Below are 22,808 nucleotides of genomic sequence, written 5' to 3' on the forward strand. Positions count from 1 at the left end.
TCTTTACACTGTTTGTATGCCTGTATAGATGCTTTACAGCACTGTAATGCTCAATGTGTAGACATATTAACTAGAGGCCCGGTGCACAAAATTTGTGCACTGGTGTGTGTGTGTGTGTGTGTGTGTGTGTGTGTGTGTGTCCCCTCAGCCCGGCCTGCGTCATTCTGCAGTCTGGGGCTCTCACAGTACAGAACCCCTCGCTCCTTACCGCCTGCCTTCAGTGGAGGTGGGAGAGGCTCCCGCCACTGCCGCTGCCCTCGCCAGCCATGGGCCCAGCTTCTGGCTGAGCGGCGCTCCCCCTGTGGGAGTGCACTGACCACCAGGGGGCAACTCCTGCACTGCGCACCGGCCCCTTGGTGGTCAGTGTGCATCATAGTGACTGGTTGTTCCGCCAGTCATTCCACCGTTTGGTCAATTTGCATATTAGGGTTTTATTATATAGTGCCGGGAGCCGGTCCATCCTTGCTGTTTCAAGGGACCTGGCATATATGGCATACGGTTCTTAATATGTTTGCTCACCTTCTTGGCGCTGTGTTTTAACCAAAGTCTCCTCTCCGAGAAAGGTTGAACCCCCAGGTAGGGATTTTCCCCTGAAGTTAGGGAGGGAATAAAACCCCTCAACTAAGTGCCAGGCGGGTAATTAATCCCTTTAACTACGAACAATCATGCTTAAACTACATAATCTTTTCTCCCTGGAAGGGAGATAAGAAACGCCCTAACCTTTGTAATAGAGATTGATAGGATTGTTGAATCAACTGGTATAAATACAGTTGTAACAAGACAGAAACACTCAGAACTTAGAACAGAATCAAGAAGACAGAACTTAGAACACAGGGCTTGGAAGACAGGACCAAGAGAGACAGAGCCTAGGCACAGAACCTACACAGAACATGCTCTAAAGACAGAAGAACTTCGCTGGCGAGAGCATGTCAGAGGATCCTGGACCGGGACTGGCCTCGGAGCCTGGAGACAGAGCCTAGCGGGAGAACATGGCAAGGGATCCTGGACTGAACCTGACTACAGAGATTGGCAGGAGAACCTGACTGGAACCTGGACACTGAACCTGACTGGAGTACCTGGACAGAACCTCTCTGGAGAGCCTAAGCAGAACCTCTCTGGAGATCCAGACCAGAACTTGGCTGGAGATCCGGGCTAGAGATCCTGGCTAGGCTGCTGATCAACTGAACCCTATCTCTGTGTCATTCCTTCTTCGCCGACTCCGTCCACGCCTTTGGGGACCCCTGGACCCGCTGGGGTTGGACCCCGGCAATATAGGATTAAAATCTTGCTTTTATTGTAAATATCTATCTCCCTGAACTCTTTAAAATGTTTCTTTTTTATCTTTTAGTTTTTAATCTGTAATGTATTCACATGGTTAAAAATGAACAGGCAATCTTTGGCTCATTAGCAACGCCACCTAATCCCACAGCAGTTCCATCTCCGGTCTTTCCCACCAACCACAGTTTGCCTGCCAGGACTGCGCTCTCCATCTCTGGGGGGTGTGAGCTCCGAGGAGCTAAATCTCTAAGACGGGCTAAGGACAGGGAGTGTACACGGTCAGCTCAGCATGTGCTAACTCACCACAGAACTAGCAAAGATAAGTTAGAGCTCATCCGAAAACCTGATTTAACACGTCACTATTTCTTCACCCACCAAATTGCTATGAGTAATGAAAAAGTCAAAGAATAGGAGGCCGTAAAAAGGAATAAGAAGAAGACATCATCCAAGTAATTTACCAAGTCATATACTGTTAAAGAAGGAGCGTGGTCGGACCCACACGGAACTTCCTGTGTATATGTATGATCTATCTAGGCCAACGACAGTCCAAGTTTGAAACCTTTCCAGGTCAGCAACGTGGCCCAAGCTGCATTAGTGACTCTAGTTGAGGGACGTAAGAAATACAGTCCAAAATGTATGTACATAGATAACCAGTGTGACACTTCCAAAAGCTGAGAAGTTACTACTAAGTAAACGGTACAAATGACTATCTCACAGTAGCATGTCCGTGTGGCGTGTATCTGAGGTCAAAGGTGACGTGGTACCTGGGTCTGGGGGCGGGGCGTGGACCATGGTGCTGCTGTAGCTGCACTGGCTGATGCCGGAGCCCAGGCTCGGCGCCGCCCTGGCCTCGGTCCGCGCAGCTCCGCCCTCGGCACCGGTGGACCGTCCGTGAGCTGGCACTTCTGGTGAAGGGACTGATGGGATCCGAGACGCAGCTGGGGATGTGAGAGGCGGACAGTGAAAAGAAAAACTCCCGACAGGAAGCTTATGTTAGAGACCAAATGGCTCACAGACACTGATAACAGAAATAACCGCCTCCGGGCCATAACGAGGACCGAGGAACTCGGATCACGTGTGATTACGATGGAATATTGGAAGTTGGAAAATTAAAGAGAAACAGAGGGCAGGGGTGGCTTTGCCGTAACTTCTGATCCGAGTACGACGGGCGTCCCCGCTACCTCGCAAGGCGTGGGCACCGTCTGCCTCGTGGGCCTGCCGGCCGTCTTCTGAGGACGAAGTGGTATTTGTGCAGGAGGTACACTTTCTCTTCAGAGCTGGGGTGCGGCAGCTCCTCAGGTATCTGCAAGGACACAGGAGGGACAGGCTGAGGGCGGGACTCCCCCGACCCCTAACGGCCTCTCCCTCTGCTTTTCTCGCACCACTTCTGTTTGGGAAACATGTACTTCCTTTTATGTATTCGTGTATGGAGTACATCTGACAAGTAACACTGCGTATATCTAAGGCAGTGACGGCGAACCTTTTGAGCTCGGCGTGTCAGCATTTTGAAAAACCCTAACTTCACTCTGGTGCCGTGTCACATATAGCAATTTTTTTTTTTTTATTGCTTAAAGTATTACAAAGGGTATTACATATGTATCCATTTTATCCCCCCGCCCTAGACAGTCCCCTAGCCTCCCCTATCACCCAGTGTCTTATGTCCATTGGTTATGCTTACATATAGAAATTTTTTGATATTTGCAACCATAGTAAAACAAAGACTTACATTTTTGATATTTATTTTATATATTTAAATGCCATTTAACAAAGAAAAACCAACCAAAAAAATGAGTTCGCGTGTCATAGGTTCGCCATCGCTGATCTAAGGTGTCCAGTGTGTACTCTGACCTGTTTACAAAATGTCACATTATCGCCCCAGTAGAACTATTGATCACCTTCCACAAGAGAGAGCCATGTTACTGTGTGTTCACCACACTGTTCACATCTCCACGGCTTATTTACACTCATGAGAAGTCTGTGCCCTTATACACCCTCCACGTCGGCCCACCACGCTGCTGCAGGCAGGAGGACATTTCCTTCCTCTCGGCTGAATAACATTCGACTGTGCACAGACCACACTTTAAATCCACCGGCTGACGGGCATTTGGTTGTTTCCGTATCCTGGCTATCGTGACAATGCTGCGATAAACATGGGAGTGCAGCTGTCTGGCCAGAACCCTGTTTCACTTCCTTTGGGAACATAGCCGGAAGCTGAATGGCTGGACTGCATGACAGATTTTTAATTTTTGATGAGCTTCCGGACTGCTTCCCATGGAGGTTGATCTACGTTTCCGCCAGCAACGTGGAAGCTTCCTTTCCACATCCTACTTCCCGTCTTCTCGATGGTGCCCACGCTAACAGGTGGGAGGCGCCACCTCGTTGTTGTGGCTCTGATTTGCTTTCCCACGATGGTTAGTGATGTCGGGCATCATCTCATGTGCGTGTTGGCCATTCGTGTCTCCTCCTTGGAGAAATGCCTATTTAGTTCTTCTGCCCATTTTTAGCTCAGACTGCTTTTTGTTGCTGCTGAGTTCTTTATACTTTCTTGACATTAACCTCTTAGTGACACAGGGTTTGCAGCATGTTCTCCCGTTCCGTAGGCCATCTTTTCATCTTGTCTCTTTGATGTGCCTGTGCAGAAGCTCTGGGGTTGGATGAATTCCACTTGTTAATATTTGCTGTTGTCCATGCTTTTGGCGTCATATATATATAAAAAAATCACTGCCAAGCATAGTATCAATGAGCTCCTTCCCCGTCTTCCCCCAGGAGTGTAATGGTACCAGGCCCTATGTTTAAGTGCTGGCCCGTTCTGAGTGAATTTTTCTGTGTTAGACAGGGTCCCCTCTCACTGTTCTGCACGTGTTTCTCCAATTTGCCCAGCAGTTTGTTAGAGGAACTTTCCTTGTTCTGTCGGGCACTCTTGGCTCCCTTGTCAGATGTTAACGGAACATACACATCAGGATTTAACTTTGTGCTCTCCATTCTGTCCCACTGGTCCATGTGTCTATTCGTGTGCCTGTGTCACACTGTTTTTATGACTGTAACTCTGTAGTATAGTCTGAAATCTGGAAGTGTGATATCTCTGCATGTCTTTTTTCCCCTCAGAATTGCTTTGGCTATAAGGGGTCTTTTGTGACTCCACAAGAATTTTAGATTGTTAATTTCTGGAAAGAATGCCTTTGATGAGGATGGCACTGACTCTATAGACAGCTTTGGATAGTCTGGCCGGTTAACAATATTAATTTTTCCTACCCATGAACATGGGATGTCTTTCCATTTGCTGTGTCTCTAATTTCTTTCAGCAAAGTCTTTTTTTTCTTTTTTTCTTTTTTTAATTAAATCTTTATTGTCCAGATTATTACATTTGTTCCTCTTTCCCCCCCCCCCATAACTCCCCTCCTCCCAGTTCCCGCCCCACCCTCAGCCCTCACTCCCCACCCACTGTCCTCATCCATAGGTGCACGATTTTTGTCCAGTCTCTTCCCACATCTCCCACACCCCTTCCCCCCCCAAGAATAGTCAGTCCATTCCCTTTCTATGTCCCTGATTCTATTATAATCAACAGTTCATTCTGTTCATCAGATTATTTATTCAATTGATTCTTAGATTCACTTGTTGATAGATGCATATTTGTTGTTCATAATTTGTATCTTTACCTTTTTCTTCCTCTTCCTCTTCTTAAAGGATACCTTTCAGCATTTCATATAATCCTGGTTTGGTGGTGATGAACTCCTTTAGCTTTTCCTTATCTGTGAAGCTCTTTATCTGACCTTCAATTCTGAATGATAGCTTTGCTGGATAAAGTAATCTTGGTTGTAGGTTCTTGGTATTCATCACTTTGAATATTTCTTGCCACTCCCTTCTGGCCTGCAAAGTTTCTGTTGAGAAATCAGCTGACAGTTGTATGGGTATTCCCTTGTAGGTAACTGAGTTTCTTTCTCTTGCTGTTTTTAAGATTCTTTCTTTATCTTTTGCTCTTGGCATTTTAATTATGATGTGTCTTGGTGTGGTCCTCTTTGGATTCCTTTTGTTTGGGGTTCTCCGCGCTTCTTGGACCTGTAAGTCCATTTCTTTCACCAGGTGGGGGAAGTTTTCTGTCATTATTTCTTCAAATAGGTTTTCAATATCTTGCTCTCTCTCATCTTCTGGCACCCCTATAATTCTGATGTTGGTACGCTTGAAGCTGTCCCAGAGGCTCCTTACACTATCCTCGCATTTTTGGATTCTTTTTTCATTTTGCTTTTCCGGTTGGATGTTTTTTGCTTCCTCGCATTTCAAATCATTGACTTGATTCTTGCGCTCCTCTGGTCTGCTGTCGGGCGTCTGTATAATATTCGTTATTTCAGTCCGTGTATGCTTAATTTCTCGTTGGTTCCCCAATATAAGATCGAGGGTCTTATTAGTTTTCGTGTAGATCTCATTAAGTTTATCGACAGCTTCTAAACAGTTCTTGAGAGACCTTAAAAGTGTGGTTCTGAACTCTATATCTTCCATTGACAATTTTGTCCTGTTTCTTTGTCTCCGCATTTTGTTATGCTTCCTTGGTGTACCCCCTAGTGGTCTTTGTTCGCAGTCTTATAGTTAAATCTTGATTGTTGTAGCTAATTCCAGGGAGGGTTTGACCTCCAGGCCAAGTGGCTATGAGAATCAGCTGTGTCAGCAGTGAGAGAACTTCTGTCCTCTAGGGAGGTGCTAATCTAGCCTTTGCCTGAGGCTATCCGGCAAATGCCTTTGTGCAGGGCTTGGGCGGGGCGGGTCGCACAGGATCAACAGGGTGGGCCGGAGAGAGCAGTTATGGCGGCTCTCAGTCCTGTCCCCAGGGGCTCTGCCTCTCTGAGTCCCAGCACCCACTGCAAAGCTGGGAGAGAAAGCTGCACTCGCTCTGACCGAAGCCAGACAGTCCCGCTTCTCCCGTTTGAGACTGGGTCCCTAAAGACTCGCCCGGATCTGGTGCTCAGAGTCTGCGACTCCCTCCTGATTGAAAACAACAACCGCGCCCTCCGCCGCCAGCCCGCTCCACGCACTCCGCACCTCAGAATTTGACTTCAGCACTGCGCCTCCTCTGAGTGTCCGTGTGCATTTCTCTTTCCTCCTAGTTGTAGGACTTCCACTCAGCCAGCGTTCTTGTGGTTCTGGGTGATGTCCCTTCCGTTTTTTGGTTTCACTTTTGAAGTAATTGTTCAAAGCAGCAAACTCCGGCGTTAACCTATGCCGCCATCTTGGTTCTCCTCCTAAAATCTCTTTCAGCAAAGTCTTGTAGTTCTCCTTGTACAGATCTCTCATTCCCGTGGTTAAATTTATTCCTAAGCATTTTATTGTTTGGATGCTATCATTTCTTTTTCAGGTGCTTTGTCTTTAGTAAAAAGGAAAGCAATTGATTTCCACATGTTGATTTTGTATCCATCACTTTACTGAAACTGTAATTCCAACAGCTTCCTGACTCTGGGATTTCCTACATACAAGTTCATATCATAGCTAATAGCACCAATTTTACCTTTTCTTTTCCAAATTGGATGCCTTTTATTTTGTTGTCTTGCCTAATTGCTCTAGCTAGGACTTCCAGTATTATATTATATTATTTGTTATAATATATGTAGAGCTCACTGATACTATGCTTGGCAGTGATTTTTTTATATATATATTTTATATATATATATTTGTTATTAATTATATTAATTGTTGTTACTGAACTTAGAGAAACCACTTTCAATTTATCTCCAGTGAGTACAATGTTAGCTGTGAGTTATTGTACATGGCCTTCACTATGTTATGTTCCTTCTAAACCCAATCTCTTAAGGGTTTTATTATAAAAGGACGTTGTATTTTTCAAATGCTTTTTCTGCATTCCAGGGATAAATTCCACTTGGTCATAGGATATAACCTTTTTAATGTATAATTAGCTAATGTTTGTTGAGAATTTTTGCATCTACATTCATCAAGGATATTGGTCTACAGTTTTCTTTCCCTGTGGTACCCTTACCTCTTTTGGTAGCAAAGTCACGCTGACTGCCCCTTCCTGGATCACCCATCCTCTTCGGTTGGCTTTCTGCGTGGTATCCGATGGAGCTCAGAGGGTTTATGCACTTTTAAAAAATCCGAGTTCTCGCTTTCCTTCCACCTTCATCACTTCCAGATTCCCATCTCGCACCTCATTAGCCATCTCTTCCATCTGACCTGCTACATTTCCAACGCCTGCTTTATCTCATTCATTGAATTCTCCAGTTCCAGTTAGTGTGGTTATTTTTTGGAATTTTAATCTCTTTGGTGAAGTCTTCCTCTATCTTTAACTTCACTCCTGAGAGCATGGCACTGCCCTCTGAGCTCTCTGCAGCTTGCTGAATTTCTTCCCAACAGCTGCTCTGAATTCCCGACCAGTTCGATGCCTTTCGGGTGGAGCTGGCTGCTGGGAAATGGCTATTTCCCTTCTGTGATCCTGTACTGCGTGCTTTTCATGGTGTTTGATGAAAAGTGCATCCTCACTGCATCTGAAGCAGCAAACACCGTTCTCATTGAGACAAGGCCTGGTTGATTCTAACAGTTCAACAGGTTGGCAATTAGACGCTTCCTTTCATGGTTCACAAGGTGGGGAAAGGGCAATGTTTTTGGTTTGTCTGACCTGAGCTAAGGTTGAGAGCACACGCATTTTAACAAAGCTGCCAAAAGAGGAAACACAAGGGTGGGAGTAGAGCGGGGAGAATTGTGTACTCGGCACTTGGGGCGTTAGTGCGCCCTGGCCCGACAGAGAGATGCTCAAGTTGGGTTGGGGTCCCCAGAGGTTCGTGGCAGAACTCTTGCCAGAATCCTGGGCCCTTTCCTTCAGTTCTCTCTCCTGCCTACTCCCCATGGCTTTCCTTGCATCCCCACCCCCCACCCCGTCACTGTGGTCTCTCCTTAGAGAGAGAGATCCCTTCAACTGCAGATCCAGGGCTGGGCCGACCCCCCTCCCCACCTTCACCCTCCACATCCTCTGCCACAAAGGTCCTGCCTGCCCATGGCACTGCCCTCTCGCTGCCACTCCCATGGTCCACGCCACCCACTCTCAGGTGCACAGGTGGGTGGATCTTTCGGTGTCCGGTCTGCTGTGCGCAGCACTTTTTACGGTGATGGATGTCCAGTTCGTTGGAAATTGAAGGAGAGAGAAAAAGCAACTCACGCTCCCAAGCTGCTGACTTGCACTTCCTTTTGATGGGGTCCTCCCTGGCCATCGGCCGGAGTCACTGGTGTTCCTTCTCTTTTCCCACGGTCTTGAATTGATCTTCACATCTTACATCCTCTCCATTCAACAAGCAGAGGCCTTGTCTTCTCAACCATTCCTTCCAAACCAGGAATGCATCTTCTAACTGCCTGCACCCCCGGAATGCTGAGCATATCATGGACGGTATGTGAGGGGCAGTCCATGGTACCTACTGATTTACAGTGAAAAACCAAGCCACAGCTATTAAAAATGGCACCAGGGCGACACAGGGGCCATGTATGCCTTTGGAAAAACATGTTCTCAGAACGCAGGCTTCGTACCTGATGACACTGTCGATGCAGTTGATTTGCTGGTAGGAGGGGCTATGCTGGTCTTTCCTCAAACCCTGACAAGACTCAGTGCGCACGCTCTCATTCTTCCAGGGCTGTACGGAAGAAAAGGCCTTCTGCTCACCTAAAAGAGAATGAAAGTATGTACAATGACAAGTGCATTATTTTTAAGAACATATATTCAGCAAGATTAAATCACAGTAATTTAGAATAAATATATTCAATAGAGTATCATGCAGCCATTAACAATGAGCACAGATCTAAATGTACTGACATAGAAAGGTGTCCACACCTGACCTAATGCAGCTCCCCAGCTTTCTCTGATCCTTGTTGGCAGTCTTTCTCTCTCCTGGCCTTTTGTTCTTAACCGGGTTTTGTTTTAAAGGATGGATTCTTACAGGTGACATACATCTGCATCTTCCTTTTTCATCTGCTTTGATCGTTCCCATCTCCTAACCGGTAAACTGTGTTCACGGTCAGTGTGACTACTGATATAGCTGGACTCATACAAACCATCTTGCCAGCTGTTTTCCACTTGCTCCAGCTGGTTTATCACGTCTCTTCTTACCTCCTTTTTATGCCTCATGTTGGGGTGTTTTAAATTCTATTTTATCTCCTCTACTGACATTATTTCCACTTCCTTAAAAACTTTTTGTAATAACTGTTCTAAAGTCTACAATATATCATTAAGGATTCAGTTTCTACCTCCAAATGACACTGTACTTCAGGTGCACTTTAAGGACGTTACGATGGCACAGCCCAGGGCCTGCAGTTTTCACATGAACCATGAATGCAGAATGCGGTTTTTGTTTCTGTCAGTTGCCTTTTAGAACGATTAAAAGTGGAAAGTAGAACTGACTTTACCTTCGTTTATTCCATTTCCAGCGCTTTTCATTACTTTGTATGGACTTGAGTCTTAAGCCTGTATTGTATTTCTTTTACCTTTAGAAATCCCGTTAGCATTCCTTACAGAGTAAATCTGCTGGCAATAAGCTCCCAGTTTTTATGTGAGGAAATCTTTGTATCTCCCTCACTTCTGAGAGACAGCTCCCAGCAGGTGTAAAACTAACACCGACAGTTTTCCCTCTGAAGACTCTATTGTCTTCTAGGCTGCACGGTTCCTGAAGGAGTGTCGGCTGTCATCCTGACCTTTGCTTCTCTGGACATAACCTGTGCTTTCCTCTGGCTGCCTTCAAGCCGGTCTTTTTCTTTTCAGCAGTCTGACTGGCTATGCTCCAGTGAGCGGTGCTTTTATTTGTGGCGGGTGTCTTTCTTTTTCTGTTTTTGGTGTTTCCACTACTCAGTGTTCTCTGGATTTCTTGGGAAACCTTGGCCATTATTTCTTCAAGTATTTCTTGTGAGATTCTAATTATTCATCTGGTAGAACACTTGATACTGTCCCTCATTCTTAAGATGCTCTAGTCTGTATTTTTATTTCTCACTGCGTTTCGGTTTGTGCAGTTTCTATTTTTCTATCTTCAAATTTACGGCTTCTTTTCTCCATCGAGTGCCCGCCGCAGGCATCTATTCTTCTCTGTCTAGCACTCCTAGCTCTGCCATGTGGTCGTGTACGCTCCATCTCCATGCTGTGATTGCCCAGGGAGGCCTGCATGTTGCCTACTTTGTCCATTAAAGCCTTTAATGTGTCATTCACAGTTACGTTAAATTCCCCATCTGGGTGTCCCAGCACCTGTGTCATCTCTGACTCTTAATCTGACGACTGCTTTGTCTCCTGGGAGCTGTTGCTTTTCCATTTGCTTTATCATCTGGTGAAAGGTGAACATCTTCCTTTTTTGATGGAAAAGGACAGTAGAGACTGGGCGTTCCGGGGTCCAGCCCCAGCGGGTCCAGGGGTCCCCAAAGGTGTGGACGGAGTCGGCGAAGAAGTAATGACACGGAGACAGTGTTCAGTTGATCAGCAGCCTAGCTAGGATCTCCAGCCAAGTTCTGGTCTCGATCTCCAGAGAGGTTCTGCTTAGGATATCCAGCCAGGTTCTGTAGCCATGTTCCCTCGCTAGGTTCTCCAGCCAGGTTCTGTCCAGGCTCTCCAGTCAGGTTCAGTGTCCAGGTTCCAGTCAGGTTCTCCTGCCAATCTCTGTAGTCAGGTTCAGTCCAGGATCCCTTGCCATGTTCTCCCGCTAGGCTCTGTCTCTAGGCTCCGAGGCCAGTCCCTCTCCAGGATCCTCCGGCATGCTCTCTCCAGCAAAGTTCTTCTGTCTCTAGGCTCCGTGTAGGTTCTGTCTTCTTGATTCTGTTCTAAGTTCTGAGTCTTTCTGTCTTGTTACATCTGTATTTATACCACTTGATTCAATCCTATCAATCTCTATTACAAAGGTTAGGGCGTTTCTTATCTCCATTCCAGGGAGTAAAGATTATGCAGCTTAAGCATGATTGTTCACAGTTAAAGTGATTAATTACCCGCCTGGCACTTAGTTAAAAGGTTTTATTCCCTCCCTAACTTCAGGGGAAAATCCCTACCTGGGGAAACAACCTTTCTCGGAGAGGTGACCTTGGTTAAAACACAGCGCCAAGAAGGTGAGCAAACATATTAAGAACAGTATTCCATATATGCCAGATCCCTTGAAACAGCAAGGATGGACCGGCTCCCGGCATGGGCGAGCCCTCCTGCTAGCCCTGTGTTTGAGTTAATCTTGTTAAGGTTTAGGCCCGGGTGCAGGTGGGCTGTTGCCATGGTTTTGCTCGATGTGCTAGGTTTCCAATTGTTTGCTGGACGGCTTTTTCCAGTGTTTGCTCCACTGTCAGCTTTTGGTCTTCCCTTGCATCGTGCCTCAGAGAACGTCTGTCTCTTACCAGTTACGTGCTTCAGTTCCCAGCGCACCGGCACCCGGTGCGTGCGTCCCTTCTCCCTGCAGGTGTGGTCTCCCCTCAGAATCGGGCCTGCTGGCCGCCCTGGATCCTCAGCACCGACAGTTTCAAGAAAGACCAGGAGCCTGACAGGTGCTGCTCAGTGGCTGAGCGTCAACCATGAACCAAGAGGCAGCCAGTTTGATTCCTGGTCAGGGGTTATGTCCGGGTTGTGGGCTCCGTCGCTGGAGGGGGTTGCAGCAGGCAGCCAATCGGTGATGTTTCTCTCTCACCGATGTTTCCACCTTCCTATCCCTCTCATTTCCTCTCTCTCTAAAAATCAATAAAAACATCTCAAAAAAGAAAAGGAAGACCATGAGCTTGCTGTCCGTCTGGCTTCCTTCCTCTGCGTTGGGAATGATGCTCACCCCAGCTCTCCCTGTGCAGAACCAAAGTGCGCGCTCTCTCTGAGTCACTTCCGTTTACAGATCGTCTGTTTCCACTTGGGCATCACGTCCGCCCAAAGAGGAACGTTCAGTGTTCCCTAATTCCCCAGTTACTGCGCTGGCACTGGCTTCGGTCCAGGGAGCTGGTGAAGGGCTTTCTCTCCTTGTTGCTCCCTGCCCCTCCACAGTAAGTCCTAAAGTGTCCCTTCTTACTGTTCTTTAAAGGGTAGCCTGCCCTTGTAAGAAAGGTAAACCCAAAAACCTAACACCCGCCGTGCCTGTTGGCTCAGCACCCTGTACATGAAGCTGCACACAATGACCATTTAGTGTGTCACTGGTGTGAATCACCACTCACTTTCTAATGTAACATTTTATTCTCACGTTGCACACTGATTTCTCTTGAGTAAGGAGCACTAGATTTTTTTCACTAGGTTCTTTAAGCTTGTAGGTTTTAAATGTTAATAAAATCAAGATGCCCAGCCAGTGTGGCTCAACGGTTGAACATCAAGCTATGAACCAGGTCACCCATGCCTAGGTTCCATGCTTGAGCCACAGTAGGGGGCGTGCAGGAGGCAACCAATCAATGATTCTCTCTCGTCACTGATGTTTCTATCTCTCTCTCCCTCTCCCTTCCTCTCTGAAATCAATTAAAAATATATATATATATATACACACATATATATATACACACATATATATATATATACACACACACACACATACATACACACACACACAACATGAGTTCTCCCAAGTCATACCAAAGGGCAATGGATTTTCCTTCCCATCCCATGTGTCCGAGTCAAGTGCAGCATAAACATAAGGAGCAGGAAAATTTCAGTGTCTGAAATAGCAGCCCAGGTGCACAGTGAGGTCCAGCTTAGCCTTTATCCAGTGACAGGCGGCAGACTGAGGTCCGCTGAAATACTCAGCCTCCCGACGCCAGTCCTGACGTGTTACCAGGCGACGGGCTAGAAGCTGAGCAAAGCAAAGCAGGAAGGGAGAACGGTCTCCCCTCGGAGAACACAGACGTCAGGACACCGAACTGTGGCACCAACACGAGGCCTAGGCCAGGGCAGCCCGCGTGGCACTGACTGGACCAGATGACAAAGAAAACAGTCACAAAATGTAGATTTAAAATCTACCCAAAGACTTTTCTCTGCCAAGACATGGGATAGTGATCCGCATCAAGAAAGATGGTTAAGACGAACTCTCCTGTAGAGAGGAAACCTGATGGTTTCAAGGGACAGGAAAAGCTGTTCCTTCTACTTGTGCCCTGACGTCCACAGAAGACAGAGAGAGCTCCACCCTGGTGAAGAACACAGGGAAGGACGGACTTGCTAGCCCCGCGGGCACCCTATGGCTCCAGTGAGACCACTGCAGGCGCACGAGTCTGATGTTGGCTGTGTAGATCATGTCCAGGCCAAAACACAGCAGCCATTATCACTGACCGTGGAGACAATGTCACCTCTACTCTGAAACAGCCACATCTGACAATGACAGAGACCATGAATCACATTGAGGTGCCCAAAATCTGTAACGACTCCCAAAATTATATTAATATTCAGGGAGAGAGACACAGGGAAAGTTAGCTAATTAAAAGGTCAATATAATTTCATGTCTACATTATTGGACTTTCCTGTGCCGTATATGCAAGTCAGTTAAATTTTCAAAATAATGCCATTATCACAACTAACTTAAAAGCTGATTTTTTTGGAGCACTGCTTAACTATATTTGAGGAAAGTATACGTGTGTCGGAAAAATGCCAAGTTTTTCATTCAACTCAGGTCTTGAGCATTGTCCACGCGTTTGAAACGACACAAAGTGATTAGAATTTCTGAAACGTGTTCTAAACTGACTCCTGGTTTGCGGAGAGCTCACGGGCGGAATCTGTGAGTGTGCTGGTATTGCCAGAAACATCGCCTCTTTAGGAGCCGTAGCTGTAACTACCTTCCCATACCCTTCAGCTTCCAGGCCAGTACTTGCTGCTGCCGCTATCACCACGATCACGACGGGACAAGTGATGATGGAAAGCACAGCACACACCCATGTCCACGCGGAGGCGGGACGTGGGGGAGGGGGCCCCGCTGACTCACCACTGGGCCGTCCTGCGCGCGTCCCCACCGCTGGCTGGTTGGGTGGCTTGGCCATGGACTCGATGTGCAGCTGCTGGCCCAGGGTTTTAATTTTGTTGACACCGGCATAGACCTGCTGCAAAGTCAACTTGGGGAAAAGAGCGAAATATGTCTCACACATTATCACATGAACATTACAAGACACACGAACAGAATACATGAAACTTCTGGTCCCCGAACACGTGGTGAGGAAAAGCACAGCAATGGCCTTGATTCCGTTTCCCACCCGGTTCACCTGACAACACACCTCTGTGCACAATCTGCTGGCTGCAGAAAGCACACTATTAACGCAACCACCACTTCCCAAGGGGAGGTTTTCTTTTTAGGTTCCCACGCCAGGGTGGGTGGGAATGGCTCCCAGCAGGCAGGGCTGCAGGCCAGCACTGCGAACATTGCAGGTGCCAGGGTGGAGGAGAACCGGGTGCCGCCCACTCACCGGCTCCTTCTGGGCGTCCTCCGCCCCCCGCCCGCTGGACTCGCCGGAGGAGGCCACGCTGACGTGCTGCTCCTGGGACCCGCTGCTCCCCAGGCTGCCGTAGCCACTGGAGGCGCTCCCGTGGACTGGCTGCAAGGACACAGGTCCGATTTGGGGGTTACTATCTTGCGGTGGGGGGGGGTAGGGGGGACGCAGCATGACCCACTCAGAGCTTACCAAACTCATCAGAAAATAAGACTGATATCTCCGACACCCTAAGTAGGCTTGCGAGGGTTGATGCTTTTAACCCTATGTCCGACATGAAAGACAGTCCCCTCATTTCAGTTATTTTCAAGGGCAAAGTCTAGTTTCTAACCTAAGTGGGTATTTCTGGAACGAAAATATTGTTTTAAAGCCACAGCATAATTTTCCTAAATATGAAAATCACTTGTTCTTTATGCTGCGCTCAGAGCAGACAGAACAAATGAAATACACACCCCAGTCCCCACGGACCTGACAGGCGCGCTACGGACCCGAGTGTCTCTGAAGACCTGCCAGGCCAGCAGCACATCACAAGCTTATGACGGAATCTCTAACGGAAACCATTTCGGGTATTTGTTTTCAACAAGCAGTTTTTCCTACTTTTGCCTCATAACAACCAGACACTGAGACCGGCCAGGCTCGCCCCACCTTTAAAATGGGAACTATCCCCCAAACCCCGAACCCGAGGCTGAGCACCCGGGGAGCCTGGGACACAGGAAGAATTCTCTCGCTCAGAAATGACTTCTCTGTCTCACCGCTCACTGTGACTCAGTTTCACTGTCTTAAAATGGGTTTTCACAGAGTATTCTGTGCATTTAACATAGAAAAATGAAAAGAAGATTAATAAAGTTTCCTTTAAAAACAAAAAAGAGGAAGACAGAAATTTCTGGAATGCAGAGGGTAAGGATCTTTCTCCGCAGCTTATTTTTGTGAAGTGACTTTACTAGACAGAATGTTCAAATAAAACACAATTATGGGAATTCTCTGTCCATTTTTAAAATCTCCCCCATTTTACCTGTAACAGAAGTCTGTGAATCTGTTCCTGTAATTCCGTTATGTCTTTGTCGTTATTGTCCATCTTGCTTATTCTGGCAGCAAAAACATCCTCGTTCAGCGGGCTCCTACAAAATAGCACATGAAAGACTGGGTCGGGCGATTTAAAATTCACTTACAGCCCGGCCGGCATGGCTCAGTGGTTGAGCATCGACCTATGAAGCAGGTGGTCATGGTTCGATCCCCACTGTGGGGGTGCAGGAGGCAGCCAATCAGTGATTCTCTCTCACCACTGATGTTTCTATCACTCTCTCCCTCTCCTTTCCACTCTGAAATCAATAAAAATATATTTTAAAAACATTAAAAAAATAAAATTCATTTACAATGAAGTCTAAAGTAATCTTAAATATTCAAATACTAAATCTATGCTTTTACAAAGCAACTCTTTGATCCCAAATATAGAAAATCTGCAGCCGAAATTCTATAAAGCACCGATAGATGAATGAGACGGTTCAGGCTGCTCGGCGTCCCTCGCTGCAGTCTCTCTCGGCTGCGGTCGCTGTTGGTGTCAATCTCGATCAGGACACGGAACCTCCTCAGCTACTGAACCATATTCACAACTGCGGGCCTCACAACGGAACGTCACCTGCGTAACCTACTGCAGGAACCTTAAGACCCTGAGGCTGCCCAACACTGACTGTTGAAGGTACCTCCTGACTGAAGCTCTGCAGCCAAGATGACTGCGACACCCCCCGTGGTGAAGTGTGGCCGTCACACCCTTCGCATCATCTGTGCTCACGTCCTAGAACATGTTCAATCTTCCCCCCGAATACAGCGAGGGGCAGGCAAGCCCACGGGACAGGAAGGAGGACTGCCTGGCACGTCGCCAGGGCCTTCTGAGCGACAGGCACTGGGCTGCTCCCCCCACAGCAGGAGGGAGCCTTCTCCACCCCGTGACGCGCCCGGCACTGTGACAGGTGCGCTACCCAGTCCTCCTCCGCCCGAGGTGGCCGCTGCGCCAGGTCCCCCGGCTGCAGGAGCACGTGAGAAAGGCGCCTGCATCCCAGCATGAGGGTGAGGCCTCATTTCCACGCGTAAAAAGACATCAAAGGGCACCGATGGCCCAGCCCAGGAACCTGCAGGTCAACTGTAAATGGGCCAGAAAGTCAGGGGACTGGGGGCATCTTAGGCTCCGATACCGGGCCAGGCCGCTCTGGATCTGCTTCACCGATTCCGGCAAATGCGCAGGTAACGGTGATCGAACAGGCCTGAGTCAGCCCTGCTGGCAGGAAAGTCAGTACCACAGAGTCTAATTTTTAAAAATAACGATTTAATAAAATAGACACAAGGAAGTGGGATTTGACAGAAGCTGATAGAATAAGTTTTATTTGCTCACTAAGCAGCACTTTAAAATTCTAAAAAGGCAAAAAAAAAAAAATCTTACCCATAATCCCACTACCCCACACACAACCAAAAAGTCTATTTTATTTCCTTCTAATCTTGTCACATCTCATGGTTAGTGTGTGTGTTTAGATGTAATTTTAATCATATGGTATAAATAACTTTATATGCTTTTTACATCTAATCTGTCAACTTCCCATGTTCTATAATCTCTGTAAAAATTTTTCTTGGCCAATATAACATGTCCAGGAGACATCCCAATTTAGTTAACGACGGACATTTGAGCTACTCTAAGTCGGCCATTATGACTGTGCTGCAAAACCCATCTTTTCTTTATAGCTTTTCTGTGTTTCGCCACCTTTCCCTGGAACGTCCCCAGAAGGGAAGCATCAGGCCGGGAGGGAAATCACTCGTGGAAACTCCTTGCTGAAAGCACTGGGAGTCAGTCCGTCCGTCCACCCGTCTGCGTGCTGCCTGATCAAGGGGGGGGAAGTGGAGGCAGGAATGACACCTGGTAAGAGAGTTTCTAGAAAACGAGGAACCTGGTGGACTCACGTCCGCACTTTGTGCCGGCCCATGATGAAGGACACCTTGCGGCTCCACGGGTCCACGAAGCCGGACCAGCTGGAATCCAGGGTGACGTAATCGCCGTTGTGTGTGCAGAAGCGCACGGGGCGGTGCTCAAAGGGGGCGTGGCCCGCGGACCGCAGCACTGCACGGAGGGGACGGAGAGGAACTTACACACACAACTTACACACACGTGACGACAAACTCACTGTCAGGCAGTTACCGATCAATGTTCAGAGCGTCAAAGTAGGAAAAAAAGGCGTGTGAGCGGTTTCCACACATTGCTCACCAGATTAAAGGTTAAGCTCTAGTAAGAACTGGAAAACAATTCGATCAACGATGAAGGAAAGAACCTCCTCCCCAGGCACAGCCCTCACCTTCCTGGTGGACGGCGACCATCAGAGAGCGGTCGTCCGGGTGCAGGTGCGTGAGGATGGACGTGCCGACCAGGTCCTGCGGCAGGTACCCCAGCAAAGGCACGGCCCTGGGCAGACACACAGGCCATCGGTGAGACGAAGTTACACTTTAAAAACACTCCTTTCCTTCATTTTAAACTCGAGTCAACAGGTACATACAGACTATGGGGAACAGTCACATAACCTAAGAAAGGCTGCCACCAGCATCGAAAACACGCAGGGCACCTGCTCACAGACTGGCTTGACGCAGGCCAACGGGGCGGAATGTTGGGAGCGAGACCGGGCATCTGTGTATTTACAAGTTCCTCAGAGGTCCTCGAGGGCCTCCATTCGCCGCCACTTAAGTTTACAAAGATCGCATCCTAACAGAAACATGTTGAAGGAAGGAAGCGCGCTACGCGTCTGTACAGTATGATGACAATCACACAAAACGACGCCCTGACACAGGTCATCCAATGATGCAGGCCCAAGGCTCTCGGAAACGGCTCACGCCCAAGGGGCGACACGGCACTCAGGGCGACTGGGAAAGACCCGACTCCACACACGTTCTCTGTGCACAAGTTCACAAACACTGTCTAAGCAATAACATGTCAGCTGTTTTCAAAATATCCTGGTTAAATTATCCTGCTTTCTACAGATTATATTATACCAAGTGTCTCACCAATTACTACTTACCTCAGGGTAACTGTAAGGAAATAAACCCATTTTTAGATGTTAAGATTTTTAAAAATCAACATTCACGTATCATAACCATGCCAAGTTTTTGACACTTTTGCTTCACACCTCCATGTGGTATGAGGCTTGCTATCCAGGTTTTGAGATTTCATGAATAAGAAAAAAGTTTAAAATAAACGGGGGGAAAATGGAAGGCACTCATCAGGGGGTAACAATGTTTTATCATTTTTTCAAATAAAGATCTTAAAAAACAACAATAAGCAACTACTATTCATTATCACTGTTCTTTCAATAAAAAGGATTATTTTAACACTTAAAGAAGTAGGAAGGACCTAAGTTCAAAATAAATAACAATTATTTAAATAAATTTAGTTTCATACACACACAAAAATCTGTTCTTTTCTCTCCCCAACCCTCTTTAAAAAGGAAGTCATGAGCTGGCGGGAAGCAGCTGTGCCGTGGAAATGGCGCTGCAAGAGGCGCGGGCCGGGGCCACCCTGTGATTACATCCCACACGCGCTCTGGCACGCTGGCCCCAGCCCCACCATCCTACAGTGTAAACGGGACAGTAACTGACTCACCTAAAGCAGCTGGGGAGCAAACATAACTTGTAAATGTGAGAAGTGTCGCAGGCAAGGTGTTTATGTTAAACGTTTAGACCAAGCATGTCCGCGAGTTTGACATGCTTGATTTAGACAAAAAATAATTTCAATCTAACAAAAATCAAACAGATAATGGGTAGGTATCACATATGCAATGTAGGAGCATGTGAGCATACGTAAACCTTTCCATATTTGTACTTATTCCCAGAAACAAATCTCTCTTAGGCTTAAAGAAGTACTTACCGGTCATCTATTTCAAGAAAAACACAGCCTGGAGTGTGTGTTGTGGTAAAAATTCTTTTATCCACAGGGATCCGAGGAGCTAGGAAACAAACATCTAGTTAATCAACCACTTCACGGGAAACGGTGAAATCTCACGTAGGGCCAGGCCAGCCGTGGGCAGACTACGGCCCGCGGGCCGGATCCCCGTTTGAAATGAATAAAACTAAAAAAAAAAAAAAGACCATACCCTTTTATGTAATGATGTTTACTTTGCATTTATATTAGTTCACACAAACACTCCATCCATGCTTTAGTTCCGGCCCTCCGGTCCAGTTTAAGAACCCCTTGTGGCCCTCCAGTCAAAAAGTTTGCCCACCCCTGGCCTGGCCTCAGAGCAGCCAGAGCGACATCAGATGGTAATGATTTTCATTATTACTTACATCTTTTTCTCTTTTTTAAAAATAATTTTTAATTGATTTTAGAGGGAGAGGGAGAGGGAGAGAGACATCGATGTGGGAGAGAAACACTGATCAGGTGCCTCCCACATGCACCCTGACTGTGGAACAAACCCGAACCCTGGGCATGTGCTCCGACTGGGAATCGAACCTGCCACCTTTCGGTGCGCGGGACAATGCTCCAACCAGCTGAGCCACACCAGCCAGGGCATCATCTACTTTTAATCAGGTCAAATGCCATGCCCACCAGTTAACTTCGGACAGAGGAAGTCTGTGTGCACGGACCAGCTTGCTCATTGCAGATCGTCTACTGGTCAAGCTGGAGCACCTTAGGGTGCAGGGGCAAGCAGCTCAGCACACAGGCCTGGACAGCCAGGACGGGAGCGTTGTACATCTGTGTGATAAAGCTGGTCCGGTCAGGTCAGCCATGGCTGCTTTGCAAACGTAGTGGCTAACACATTAGGAAACCATGTGAGCATAATGCTAATTCTGCATTTGCTGACGCATGATTTCATTTGCAAAAAAACAGGAGGTGAATGCAGGAAACATCTAACTGAATGGAGTCACTTGGGACTGCACACACCTCACACCCCCACCGCTTCCTCCATGCACTAGTGTTACGGGACACCTGTCAATCTGACGTCAGAACTTCAGACACCCCTCCTCCACCCTCACAATCACCGTGATGGCCCCGCCCACCAGCAAGCCGGGGCTTTCCACGGTGGCTATACTTTACATACTTTGTATTTTGTAACTGCCCATCGGTACTTCTTAATCCCTTCACCTTTCCACCCAGTTTCCTCAACTCCCTTCCCATCTGTAACCCTGTATTTGTCCTCTGTATCTGTGAGTCTGTATCTGTGATTTGTTTGTCCATACGGTCCTTCAGATTTTGCCTATCAGTAAAAGCACATGGTATCTGTCTTTATCTCACAGCACAGTACCCTCTATGTCCATCCATCTTGTGCAAATGATAAAATTTCATTCCTTCTTATGGCTGAGTAATATTACATTACTGAGGCCTGGTGCATGAAATCTGTGCACAGATAGGGCCCCTAGGCCTGGCTGGCAATCAGGGCCAATTGGGGCCTTCCTTCCCTGGCTGCTGGCTGGGACCTTCCTTCGTTCCGCACCCCCCCCCGGTGGTCAGTGCACATCATAGCGAGCAACTGAACTCCTGAGGGGATAATTTGCATATTAGGCTTTTATGTATATAGAAGATATATATACATCTTCTTTATACAATCATTTGTTCATGGGCACTTAGGGTGCTTCCATATGTGGGCTATTATAAACAATACTGCAATGAACACGGGGATGTATATTATCTTTTCAAATTAATGTTTTGAATTTCTTCAGATATACACCCAGAAGGGGAGTTGCTGAGTTATATGGCCGTTCTATTTTCAAGTTTTTGAGGAAGCTCCATACTGTTTTCCATAGTGGCTGCACCAATTTCATGTCTTAATCATTGTTATCATTTTCATAGGCTTCTGTCTTATTTTTAACGTGTGGCTAATTCTTCGAGCATTGTGCCCCCAACTTCATTTCCCCAGAAGCCCTGTGGCTCTCATTCTCTGTGAGTTTTCGGCACAGGACGGTCCAGCAGGTCTGACCGTAGTGGGAGCCGCTTCTGACTCACACGGAACATAAGCATGTAGCTCTGCCATCAGGACACATAAGCCACACTGAAGCGCTTACATTTATACACAGGAGAAACCAGGGGTTTCAAACACTTAAAAGCATAAAGCCATTCTTGTGACCGCACTGTGCAACCATGTCCATGCTCCTATTTCACGCAAGACAGCGCACAGGGCCGCCGACTGGCAGCAGCAGAGGAGGAGAGGGCCGGCCGCGGCAAGTCCCTGCTGGGCACCGCACAGACGTCCAGGTCAGTAAGCCGGCCGCAGTGCGCAGAGTGCAGGCCACGCCGAAGGCCGGCGCGCTGCCTGTCCCCGCGGCAGCGAACGGGCATCCCCAGGACCCCGCCGATAGCAGCCCCCTCCCCCCCCACTCACCTTCGTAGCCAGAGTGCATCTTCTCGGCCAGCGCGAGGCAGCAGGGCTCCGGCTCCGGCTCCAGCTCCGGCTCCGACTGCGGCCGCACGTGAATCAAATAGGGAATCACCCGGAACGGGGCGTAACGCTGCCCTTGGCCGCCGCCTCCGCTGCACGAGAAGGAATAGCTCAGACAGTGAAACGGCTGGGAAACGCTTCCCTGTCATTTCTGAGACACACAGCCCCATCTAAAACACGTAAATGTATTTATTTTCCGAAAAAGAAAAACGTTTAAAATGTTAGCACCCAAGGGCAAGTCCAGCCACTCGCTCTGCACGCGCAGGTTTGGTGGAGCTGTCGGAGCCCGCGAGTGTGGGATCGGCACCGGGCACTCCACGCCTCTCCCCCCGGCCTCCCCACCGAAACTCCCGCCGGACTCCCTGCGTCCGCTGGGGGCGAGGGCTCTCCGTGCCAGCCACGCGCGGACGGCCCGACAGCCGTCTCCAGCCGGGTTCCTCCCCCAGCGCCAGCCAGACTCAGGTGCCAGTGCCTCGTCAGCCACCACATTTTATTGTGAAAGTTAACAGTAACGGATGTAACAGTAACGTGTTGGTAAACTTAGAGGAAAAATTCAGTAAAATTTCTATGAGGAATGAAGGGTTACAATGTTGGTCTATTTTCCTCTAGTTTAGTATCTCTGGACCTTATAAATCCTTGTAAATATATCTATCTTGCTTTCTTTCAAATTATTCAAAATGTCAAAAATTAATTTTAAACGTGATGAAACAACAAAAAACAAACAAAAGAACCCAAACAGTGGTCATTTGAAAGTGT

At 47.6% G+C, this 22,808-nt stretch overlaps 1 protein-coding gene across 11 annotated transcripts in view; it reads right to left on the minus strand.

The window, feature by feature from the left end:
- The window catches only part of PER3 (period circadian regulator 3), a 51,631-nt gene that overhangs the window by 20,536 nt on the left and 8,287 nt on the right, over positions 1-22,808 (minus strand). For all 11 annotated transcript variants that reach the window (XR_009452129.1, XR_009452130.1, XM_059691383.1 and 8 more), the window contains 10 exons: positions 21,996-22,144; positions 19,544-19,622; positions 17,985-18,091; positions 17,596-17,752; positions 15,662-15,767; positions 14,626-14,754; positions 14,151-14,277; positions 8,794-8,926; positions 2,460-2,581; positions 2,043-2,216 (listed from right to left, as the gene is read on the minus strand). Coding sequence is in view for 9 of the 11 variants with exons in the window: in XM_059691383.1 (XP_059547366.1) it covers positions 2,043-2,216; positions 2,460-2,581; positions 8,794-8,926; positions 14,151-14,277; positions 14,626-14,754; positions 15,662-15,767; positions 17,596-17,752; positions 17,985-18,091; positions 19,544-19,622; positions 21,996-22,144 (1,283 nt within the window). In the remaining 2 variants the exon portion in view is untranslated. The remainder of the gene's footprint in view (positions 1-2,042; positions 2,217-2,459; positions 2,582-8,793; positions 8,927-14,150; positions 14,278-14,625; positions 14,755-15,661; positions 15,768-17,595; positions 17,753-17,984; positions 18,092-19,543; positions 19,623-21,995; positions 22,145-22,808) is intronic.

This window comes from Myotis daubentonii, chromosome 3 (assembly GCF_963259705.1).
Source record: "Myotis daubentonii chromosome 3, mMyoDau2.1, whole genome shotgun sequence".
NCBI lineage: Eukaryota > Metazoa > Chordata > Mammalia > Chiroptera > Vespertilionidae > Myotis > Myotis daubentonii.